The sequence below is a fragment of the Pinus tabuliformis genome, chromosome 5_2 (assembly GCF_031772625.1).
Source record: "Pinus tabuliformis cultivar Carrire ecotype Pingquan chromosome 5_2, CPIR1, whole genome shotgun sequence".
Classification (NCBI taxonomy): domain Eukaryota; kingdom Viridiplantae; phylum Streptophyta; class Pinopsida; order Pinales; family Pinaceae; genus Pinus; species Pinus tabuliformis.
In genome coordinates, this window is record NC_142306.1 from 126,289,560 (window position 1) to 126,301,454 (window position 11,895).

An 11,895-nucleotide genomic window follows, 5' to 3' on the forward strand; every position below is an offset into this window, starting at 1 on the left:
AAGAGACTAAAGCTCAGGGGAATATCTAATATATTCGTTTGGGACTCGGTAAACGTGTCTTCCACGTCACCTCACCCGAGGTGCCTTCAAATTGAAGAATTCCTCAATGTATATTATTATTTATTAAATCGTGGAAAATGCGTTGTATACCATTACCGATGCACTGAAATTTGGAAAAGTCCACACCGCCATCCTTGCCACGGCCTCCGCCTGAAAATACGTAGTCCACGCTTATCGGATCGTAATTTTATTACCTTAAATACCGCACTTGGATATATCTGTCCTTGGAATTTAAAGAAAGGAAGTGACAGAAGAAAACAGAGTTTTTCTAGTTGAATTGAGGGTAACTGTATTTTCATTATAAAGATGTATCATCCTCCAGTTATTGGTGTTCCACCTCAAAATTCTAATGTTAGTAATCGCTCGGCATGGACCACTGGCCTCTGTGATTGCGGCGAAGATTGTAGCACCTGTATGTATATATTCTATTCATATATACATATGTTGTCTCATTTATATATATTTCTCTTTGTAATTCCTGACAAGTAAAAAAATGAAACAGGAGGCTGTATTGCATTTCTTATATGCACAGTTAACAAATTACAACAATGTGGTGGCTATTGCAGGTTGTCTCACATGTTGGTGCCCATGCATTAGCTTTGGACAGATAGCCGAGATAATCGACAACGGTTCTACCTGTAAGTAAATCAAATTGTGATTTAATATTCTTCTCAATATCAATATCATATCAGCATAGACTCAACTTGAATCTATTATGCGCAACAGAGATATTCTGGATAGTTTAATTTTATCAATATCATATCAGCATAGATTCAACTTGAATCTATGATGCGCAACAGAGATATTCTGGATAGTTTTTTTTGGCAGAAGTAAAATAAATTATGGAAAAAATGACGAATGAATGGATTGCCGGCTAAGATATTTTTTAAAACTTTGTCACAATTCATAAATTTAAACCTAAGAGATTTAATTTCTTCATACGCTTTATAAATCTTTAGCTTTGTTATCCTTGTCACTTAAATTACTAAAAATAGTTTTCGCTTTGTTAACATTGTATGGAAATGTTCACAGCATGCTGTGTTAGCGGAGCGGTGTACTATTTGCTGATGCATGTGGCCTGCACACCCTGTTATACCTGTTTCTACCGAAAGAAATTGCGCGCAAAATTCAACTTGGAAGAAGGTCCTTGTGGAGACTGCCTTGTTCATTGTTGTTGTCAGCAATGTGCTTTGTGCCAGGAATACAGACAACTCACAAACAGTGGCTTGGATCCGGCTCTCGGTAATACATATATATATAGTATTACTTGTAAATGGTATTGCAATGTTACTGATGTATATATTTAGATATATTTATGTAGTATTACTGTTGCATGGTATTGCAATGTTACTGATGTAGGGGTTGGTTTGGTTAATGGCGTTGTAGGGTGGGCCGTAAATATGGAGAGGATGCGAGCAGCCCAGGGTAGAATGGCCCCGATAGCACCCCCGCTGGTGGATCAACGGATGAGGAGATAGATTGATAACATCCTTATGTCGTGGGCTCTATAATCCTGTAAGGAATGGTTTATAGGTTACTCGTTTTATCTCCGTGATAATTTAATTGAGTTTTTTGTGGATGAAGATTAATTTGGACTGTGGATGAAGATGAATTTACATTTTCAGTGTATATTGTTATATTATTATTATTATTACTATCATTGTTTCGGTCATAATTTAATGAGATTTGGTGTTATATTATTATTATTATTATTATTGTTTTTAATGAGATTTGGTTTTGGTTTTGTGGATGAAGATAAATTTCTACGTTTTATCTCCGTGATAATATAATGAGTCTTGGTTCTCGTTTTGTGGATAAGATTAATTTATAGGATAAAGTTAAAGATTACAAATCTCCATGATAAAGTAGGTTGAATTTCAATGGATAAGATTAATTTATAGGATAAAGTTAAAGATTACAAATCTCCATGATAAAGTAGGTTGAATTTCAATGGATACAAATCTCGTTACATGCTTAACTAAATTAAAATGTATATATGTTTAACTTATATATTAATTCTTTTTATCATTAATAATTTTAAATAAAGTTATTAATTAATTAATTTTTATCATTTTTTTTTAATATTGGTTAGATATCCATTGATTGTGCCAAAAAGCAGTGTGCAACACAGTATGGGATTAGATGTTAGATATGTACGTGTTACATGTGTATAAATATCGGGCTCATAAATATGCATATGTTATCTCATATTATGTAACATTTTTATTTCGTCAAATTACAAATTAAAAAAATAAATAAATTAGTAGTTAATAAGTAAACTAAATTTTGAGATAAAATAGTAAATTTACGAGAGGTTTTGATATTCTAGTTTTTTTCAACCCATGGTTTTTCCCATGATATTCATCTCTAATGGATGTTGATATTATTTTGCTTCTTGAAACTTGGGAGCACAAAGAATCTAACGTCCCTAACATAGATGGATTTACATTATGGTCTACTTGGACTAAGCGATCCTCCCGTAGAGGCATTGGTGGTATAGCTTGTTACATTAAGAAGAACATCTCTCCCCAGGATAGGATTTATAAAAGCAACCCTTACAACCAATATAGTTGGATAGAAATTACTGACATTTATGATAAAAAGACCTACATAGAAATCTGTAATTGATCCGGATTTAAGCAGGAACGCAATAGATTACAGAGATAACCATAAATAAAGAGATGCGATAACCATAAAAACAGAGATGCAGCGGAAATAATACTTCATTTCACTAATGGAGAATACTGAAATATGCTTACAAATAGAAATGACCCAGCTAGGGCGATGGTAGCTTATCTCTGAGAAGAGATGTGTCGGCTACATGCCTCTGAACTGTTCCGAACTGTCTTTACAATGAGGCTCGAAGGCCTATTTATTATTGAGAAACAATGGAAAACCCTTAACATTCCAAAACCTAACCCTAGAAGATGAAAACGCCAAACTATGGGCCCCGTTTGGGTAAATTGGTACATCAACTTCCCGGGGTCGTAACTTTGGCATACGATCTCCGTTTTACGCGCATGATAGCCCGTTGAAAAGATCTTTCTGAGGACTATAACGCAAACAACGATTTTTTACCTAAAAAATCGCAGGGAGCGGGATTTCCCAAAAAACATCGTTTAGGGCCTCAAAACGGCTCCGGAAGTTTAGGACCCGAAAACTGCTAAAAATAGTAAATTGTGCTATAATTAAGGAAACTGAAAATGTCAAGAGGGACAATGGTGGGGGTCTAGGTGGACTTGGCAGGTGGCCACCAATATCCACCTGGATCATTCCTCCCCCCTTAGGAAGCAATGGTCCCCATTGCGTTGAGTTCCTCCATGAGATGGGGAAACTTTTGTTGAACTTGGTCCCTGGTGAGCCACTTGCCATTGTGAAGGAGTTGGCCTGCTTTGACAACTCGATACAGTTGAATATTCTGTTGGCGAGTATTCTTGATCTGTGTGTCCATGATTCGATCAGTTGCAGCTTGTTCCATGCAATCTGGATTTAATTCTGTGGGGGTGAGCTGTTCTGCAATGTCGGATGTATCTAGCAATGGTGGAAAGTATGGCCGAAGGCGGTCCACATTGAACACTGGGTGCAGGCCAAGGAATGGGGGAATGCTGAGTTCAAATGCATTGTTTCCCACAGCCTTAGTAATGGTGTAGGGACCATATCGGAGTGGTCTCAGTTTCCGATAGGCTCCAGTAAGGCGTTCCTTTTGTAAATGCAACCAGACTTTGTCACCCACCTGGAACTTGTGTGGCACTCGATGTTGATCATGTTGCTGCTTGAACTTGGCATTTGATTTCTCCAGAATGTCATGGACCTGCTGGCGAATATGTTGGATGTGCTCAATGAAGCTGGTCGCCTTGTTTGTTTCAGACTGGACATGAGCAGAATCTGCGTGAGTAGCTGCAAATGGCATGGCCACATCAATGGGGCATAATGGCTGGAATCCCAAGCCCACCTGAAAAGGGCTATGGCCAGTGGAGCTGTGAAGAGCTCGGTTGTAGCTGTGTTGAACATAGGGGAGGCTCTCGTCCCATGTGCGTGGATGCTTTGAGTTGTACATGCGCAGAATGTGTACAATCATCCTATTGACAACCTCTGTCTGGCCATCAGTTTGAGGATGGAAGGCGGTGGACTTAGTGAGTTTGGTGTCCAGCATTGACCAGAGACTGGACCAAAATGTACTGAGGAACCGACTGTCCCGATCTGAGATGATAGACTGTGGAATCCCAAAGTGCACCCAAACTCGTTCAAAGAAGAGTTTAGCAGTGGCTTCTGCTGTGATGTTCTTCTTGCAGGCCGCCATGATGGCCATCTTCGAGAACCTGTCGACGACTACAAAAACACAGTCATTTCCATGCTTAGTGGAAGGAAGGCCAGACATGTAATCCATGGAGATGGATTCCCAAGGTTGGCTAGGGGTAGGCAGTGGGGTATAGAGGCCTTGCTTCTTGATGGTCGGTTTGGCAATGGCACAGGCGGTACATGATCTGATGTACTTCCCAACATCCTGTCGAAGATTCGGCCAATAGAAATACTTTTGCAGCACTGCCACTGTTTTCTCGACCCCGAAATGACCAGCAACTCGACTATAGTGTGCTTCCCAAATCATCTTGGCACGCTCGCTTGAAGGAACACAAAGGTGACCCAAGTGGCATAACAGGTCGTCCTGGAGGTGAAAATCTGGAACATGCTGACCCTCCAAGAGGTTCTGGTATGTGTGGCCGAATTCCGGGTCGCTTTTGTAGAGCAGTGGCCAATCAGAAGTCTCGTGCCCACAAGAGTTGAGGACGGTGGTTAACGCCATGATTGGTGGTCGACTGAGGCAATCTGCAACATTATTAGTGCTGCCCTTCTTATACTTGATATTCAAATGGAACTGTTGCAGGTATGTGGACCACTTCTGATGGCGATCATTCTGCAATTTCCCTTGGGTCTGTATGAACTGTAGGGGTCGGTGGTCTGTGTGGATGACCGTTTCCTTCCCCAAAATGTAGTGCTTCCATTGCCGACAAGCCTGTACAATGGAATACATCTCTTTATCATAAGTGGGATACTTCCGGACCGTGTCTGAAAGTGTTTCACTGTGATATGCTACAGGATGCCCGTGTTGAGTAAGGACTGCCCCAATAGCATAGTCAGAGGCATCTGTCTCGACCTCAAATGGTTGTTGTAAATCTGGTAAAGCGAGCACTGGTGCTGTGCAGAGGCGATCTTTCAACTCTATGAATGCCTTCTGTTGAGATTCAGACCAAAAGAATTTTGCCTTCGCCCCGCCCTTGGTGACTTGACTCAAAGGCCAAGTGATATGAGAAAAACCCAACACGAACCTGCGGTAGAAGTTGGCAAGACCTAGAAAGCTGCGGAGCTCTGTCAAAGTGGTCGGAGGTGGCCAATCCCGAATGACTTTGATCTTGGCTGGATCCACATGCACCCCCTGTTCATCAATAATATATCCCAGATACTGAACCTGGGTCATGCCAAAAGTGCATTTCTCCAAATTGGCACATAGCTTGTGTTGCCGCAGTGTTTGGAGAACCTGTCGGATGTGGTGGAGGTGCTCTTCCCAACTCTGGCTGAAGATCAGAATGTCATCCAAGTATACCACTACAAATGAGTTGGTGTATGGCCGCAAGATGTCATCCATTAGCCTCATGAAGGTTGCAGGAGCATTTGTCAACCCGAAAGGCATAACCAACCATTCGAAAAGGCCCTCTTTGGCTTTGAAGGCAGTCTTCCACACATCAGAGGGTTCGATTGGTACCTGGTGATATCCTGACTTCAGATCAATCTTGCTGAAATATTTTGCCCCCTTTAGTTGGTCTAGGAGGTCATCAATCCGCGGGATCGGGTACCTATTACGGACAGTGATCTTGTTCAGCGCTCGATAGTCAATACAGAGTCTCCAAGTCCCATCCTTCTTCTGTACCAACACAATTGGGCTCCCGCAAGGCGATGAACTCGGACGGATGTGGCCTTTTTGCAGAAGCTCCTGAATCTGCCTCTTGATTTCATCGTTCTCCAGAACGGAGCGCCGATAAATTGGTCCATTGGGTAAGGGTGCACCTGGGGTCAGATCGATGGAGTGCTTGACCTGACAGTGCAGAGGAACCCCTACGGGGGAGGTGAAGATGTCCTCGTACTCCTCCACGACCTTGTCCATCTGTAGTTGTCGTGCAGAGGGGCCCTGTCTGGAGGTTGTGGCCACCGTCTTCTTCTTTCCTTGAGGGCGTATCATCAGGAAAACAAATTTTCCAGTTTTGGAAATGAGCTTACTGCATTGTTTTGCAGTAATCAAAGAGATGGCAGTAGGCGGTGCTACCTCTGGTATCCTGTACAACTGATTTCCCAAAGTAATAATAACAGCACGGGGCCTTGATTCATACACAGCATGTCGCTTCCACAAGTATGGTTGTCCTAATAATACATCACAAACTTCAAGTGGAGCAATGTCACACAATACCTCATCCGTGAAGGGCTTGATGTTGTATGGAAGGCGACACTGTTGGCTCACGCGAAGATCCCGTCCTTGGTGCAGCCACCCGATAGTGTACGGTTGTGGATGTGCTGTGGTCGGTAAGCCCAACCGCTTCACGACCTCTGCCGAAATGAGGTTCTTTTGGCTCCCGCTATCGACAATGAACTGTAGTGGGGAGCCCCTTACCCACATCTGGGAGTGGAAGAGACGCTCCTCCTCCTCTGGATCTTCGGGTTCATTTTTCTGGATCTTGGCAGTAGCAACAGTGGCGTTGGGATCCGCATCAATGATCTGCTTCCCTTTTTCATTCCCCTTGTCGGTTTCTGACTCAGAGTCGGAACATGCATCTGATTCTGAAACCTTTAGTTCAGCCATCAGTGACTGCTTGGCCCGACACTCACTTGTGTTGTGAGTGGAGCTCTTATGGAACTCACACCATTTTCCCGTGTCCTTTTTCGGCTTTGCGGCACTGTTCTTTGCTTGTAGCTTTTGCGGGTTGTCTTGGTCTGCCCCGCCTTGGCTTTGTCCCTTGTTCTGTGGTTTAGGAGCACCTTTCCCTTGCTTTGGATTTGTAGATCCAAAGTCTCGCTTCTTTTGTTTAAACTTCTGCTCGATCTTGACGGCATATCGGTATGCTATGCCGAGCGATGAGATGTTCAGGAATTCCATTTCTTCCTGGATGTGCTTGTGCAGGCAGCCGCGATATTTGAGTATCAAATGCTGCTCCGAATCCTTGATACCCAACTTCGTGCGAAGGGTATGGAAAAGATTGGTGAACTCTGGCACATCTTGATCCCTTCCCTGCCGCAGCGTGGTCCACTTTATGTATTCATCCTCATAGCTTCCAACAGGGTAGTATTGCTCCTTGATGGCATCTCGGAATGAATTCCAGGTGGGTGCGGCTGAGAATAGTGAGCCTGTAGTTTCATCCTTCTGCTCGCAGTAGGTCTCCCACCAGTCCTTGACGTGGGGGGTTGCTTTGAGAAGAGCGAAAACAATCTTTTCCCGACTTGAAAATTGATGAACAGAAAAATACCCCTCTAGCAGATTTAACCATTTATCTACGGCATCTGCGTCTATTTGACCCTCGAAGATGGGGATGTCAAAATTAACTTGTACCTTAAACGGTGTGGCGTTTCCAGAGTAGCTGCTGGAAGCTGATGCGTCACCTTTGGGTAGCCGCTGAAGGATTTGGGCAAAGTTGTCCATCATCGCGTTCCGTTGTCGCTCGAGGGCTTCTTCGAGCAAGATTTTGATGGGATCTCCTGCTCCCTCGTCTTTCTTATTATCCGCCATGGGAGGCCGTCGAGATTTGCGAGGCTGTTCTTGCAAGGGTTCGACCAGCTCAAGCCCTAACTCCTTATATCCCGACCTCGTCGGGGACATGCAAAGAAAAACAAAGAAAAAGCAGACCGCTCTGATACCACTGATCCGGATTTAAGCAGGAACGCAATAGATTACAGAGATAACCATAAATAAAGAGATGCGATAACCATAAAAACAGAGATGCAGCGGAAATAATACTTCATTTCACTAATGGAGAATACTGAAATATGCTTACAAATAGAAATGACCCAGCTAGGGCGATGGTAGCTTATCTCTGAGAAGAGATGTGTCGGCTACATGCCTCTGAACTGTTCCGAACTGTCTTTACAATGAGGCTCGAAGGCCTATTTATTATTGAGAAACAATGGAAAACCCTTAACATTCCAAAACCTAACCCTAGAAGATGAAAACGCCAAACTATGGGCCCCGTTTGGGTAAATTGGTACATCAACTTCCCGGGGTCGTAACTTTGGCATACGATCTCCGTTTTACGCGCATGATAGCCCGTTGAAAAGATCTTTCTGAGGAAGCGGGATTTCCCAAAAAACATCGTTTAGGGCCTCAAAACGGCTCCGGAAGTTTAGGACCCGAAAACTGCTAAAAATAGTAAATTGTGCTATAATTAAGGAAACTGAAAATGTCAAGAGGGACAATGGTGGGGGTCTAGGTGGACTTGGCAGGTGGCCACCAATATCCACCTGGATCAGTAATTTCCCCCGCCCCCCATCAATTCTAACTTCTATAAGAAAAAGAATCTAGATAAAAATAGTCCTTACAATGGTTTAGAGAATGATATTTATAGCCTAACGAATGAAGGAAATATCCTTTTAATGGGTGACTTTAATGCTCGAACTTCAAGAAACCAAGCTATTCTTCTAAGAAATCATTCCAACCCTAATCCTCTTTGGTTAGACGAAGACCTTCCTCTGGCTAGCCGGTACAGAATGAGCTCTGAAGTCCTCGGGGAGAATTTGTTTGGGTCCGAGCTAGTCAAGCTCTATAACGCTCAGGATCTCATAATTTGCAACGGTCTAAAGAAGTGGCCCAATTCTAGCCAGATGACCAGCATCCATGGGCTTGGTAGCAACATGGTAGACTATGTTATCTCTGATCTCCATCTATATAACGAAATAACAAATTCTGACAGCTTAAACGACCACGAGCCTGATTCTGATCATAGGCATTTACTTATAACTCTCAATTTTGTCATGCATAGAGATCCCATAGAAGATAATCCTTATAGCCAAAAGAAGTTAATATTTGATAGAAATAAAAAATATCTCTTTCTAAATGAATTAAAAACTAATTTGCTTCCTTTATCTAGTATAAACAACATAGAATATCTTTATCATAAATTTACTACAACCCATGGTATGACAAAGATTGTAAAAGTGCAAGGAGAGATATTAAGGAAGTTGTTGATGAATCTCTTAAAATTGGCAAGATAAAAATATACAAGCCCTAACTAAAAGGAAAAAAAGGCAGTATATTCGTAAAAAAAGAGAGAATCTCTTACACCTCTCTAAGGTAGCTCCTAAGAAATTCTAGAGGCAGATTCTAATTAGGAAAACTAAAGATAATAATAAAATTTATTTACACGTCTCGAATTCTTATCTTAAAAAGCTTTATGAATCTCCAAATGTCATGGATAACTTTGAAACCCTCCTCACAACTAAAGAAGTTTTCTCATTATAAGACATTGATTTTGGGTTTAATCACTTGGCTAATGGGAAAGCTAAGGACATTGAAGGTTACCAGGTGGAAATATTAAAAATTGGAGGTCATATCCTCATCCCCCACATTCACAAGATTTTCAATCAAGCGGTCAAGCAAGGGTTCCCTAAACCATGGACTCAAAGCCTCATTATCCCTATTTTTAAAAGTGGGGAAACAAATCACCTTTCTACTTATTGGACAATTATGATTAGCCCTCTCCTAGCCAAGTTATATGGTATTATTTTGGAAAGGAAGTTGAGCATATGGGTTGAAAGTGAAGGTACGCAGGCTAAAGGCCAAGTGGGTTTTAGAAAGCAACACTCAACAATAGACCACCTCGTTACGCTTAGGATCATTTTGGAGGAATGTCGCAATGATAAATCCAATCTCTTTTGTTGCTTTGTGGACTTTAGAAAGGCTTTCGATACGGTTCCTAGAAACAACATTTGGAGCAGATTAGAAGAGTTAAAGGTTCCTTTTGGGTTGAGAACTGTCACTATAAGGTTATATGAGAATGTAATTTCAAAGTTAAAGAGCAATGAGGGGTGGTCGAAAGATATTAAGTGTAATATCGGAGTTAAACAAGGTTGCCTCCTTTCCCCTACCCTATTTGGAATTTACATCAGCAAGCTTGAAGGTTGTTGAGAGGAATCAGGATGTGCTAGCATGATCTTAGCTGGGATAGTTATCATCCTTCTTCTCTACGCTTACGATATTGTTCTTCTTGCAAGGTGCCCGCCTGATCTTGGTAAGCAACTTATACTTCTTAAGGATTTCTGCTCTACCATGGGTATGATTGTTAACATCGACAAAACAAAAGTTATGATTATCAAATCCAAGAATCACACTTATGCTAATTTTATGTATGACAATAGTAACTTGGAGGAAGTGTCTTCCTGCAAGTACCTAGGAATTGATATTCATCACAAGCTCAACTGTAACTATAGCATTGAGAAAAGGGTTAATTGGGGATGGAAAGCCTATTTCGGTCTTGAAAATAAATGTAAAACGGCAAACCTTGTAATGCGGGATATTCATTGCAATACAAGTGTTTAGCTAGATCAAAATAAACTCTAATTTCCACCACAACTATCATAACCCTAAGAAATTTTCGTATCTAATTTGGCAAGGGAAACTACTCAATAAAGGTACACTACACACACTTTATAGCTATATGAATACATGTCTTTGAGATAAAACTACACTACATAAAGACTTTATAGCTCTATGGATACATGTATTCGAGATAAAACTTGGGAAAAATAATCTTTCTTACTTTGTTATATAGTATTCAAAGATTAGATTTTTCTAGGTTATTTTGTATGTTATTCATTTTATTTTATATATTTGAAATTTTATGAAAGTAAATAAAATATGGTAGATGGAGTCCTACATTTTGTTTTTATTTTTTGTCCGCATTAAAATTTATTAAAGTTTATACTGTGTCAACCATTAGTTTTAACCTCTGCATGAAAATTCATTGGAATATGTGTCTTAGATATTCATAACAACTTAGTTTTGATACAAATTTTATTGAGATTTATTTAGGAGATCGAATCGAAAATAAAATTAAACGAAGAATAGTTAATATCCTTGGCTCTTGCAAAGACAAAGGTATATATTCTTATTGGGTTTTAAGGTCTAATAACAAAGCTTCAAATAATTTGTCTTAAATATCAAGCATATATATATATATATATATATATATATATATATATATATATATATATATATATATATAATCAAACCAATCTGGATTTGTCTTAACTGTAGATTTATTAAGCGTCCAAAGGGATTAAATTTCTCAAGGTGCAAATATTGCCTCAAATTTTGTACTCAAAAAGAGATTTGCACCACAATTCATTGGAATATGTCTCTTAGATATGCCTACCAACTTAGTTTTGATACAATTTTATTGAGTTTTATTTAGGAGATCGAATCAAAAATAAAATTAAACAAAGCATAGTTAATATCCTTGGCTGCTGCAAAGACAAAGGTATATATTCTTATTGGGTTTTAAGGTCTAATAACAAAGCTTCAAATAGATTGTCTTAAATACCAAGCTTATATATATATATATATATATATATATATATATATATATATATATCAAACCAGTCTGGGTTCATCTTAACTCCAGATTTATTAAGTGTCCAAAGGGATCAAATCTCTCAAGATGCAAATGTTGCCTCAAATTTTGTACTCAAAAAAGAAATTTTCACCACGATAAATTTGATCCCTTTCAACACTTAATAAACTAAGATGAAATAAATATATGTTATTTGTTATAGTCTTAAAATAAATGATAATGGTTCAAATCT

The 11,895-nt window shown here is 40.0% G+C and overlaps 1 protein-coding gene across 1 annotated transcript; it reads left to right on the forward strand.

Annotated features, from left to right (window-relative positions):
- The first annotated feature begins 310 nt into the window (after positions 1-310).
- LOC149157823 (cell number regulator 2-like) lies at positions 311-1,639 on the forward strand. The gene is made up of 4 exons (XM_089437659.1): positions 311-472; positions 627-698; positions 1,093-1,302; positions 1,447-1,639. Exons 1-4 carry the CDS (start codon positions 367-369, stop codon positions 1,536-1,538), a joined length of 480 nt encoding a protein of 159 aa, XP_089293785.1. The 5' UTR covers positions 311-366; the 3' UTR covers positions 1,539-1,639.
- Positions 1,640-11,895: the final 10,256 nt, after the last annotated feature.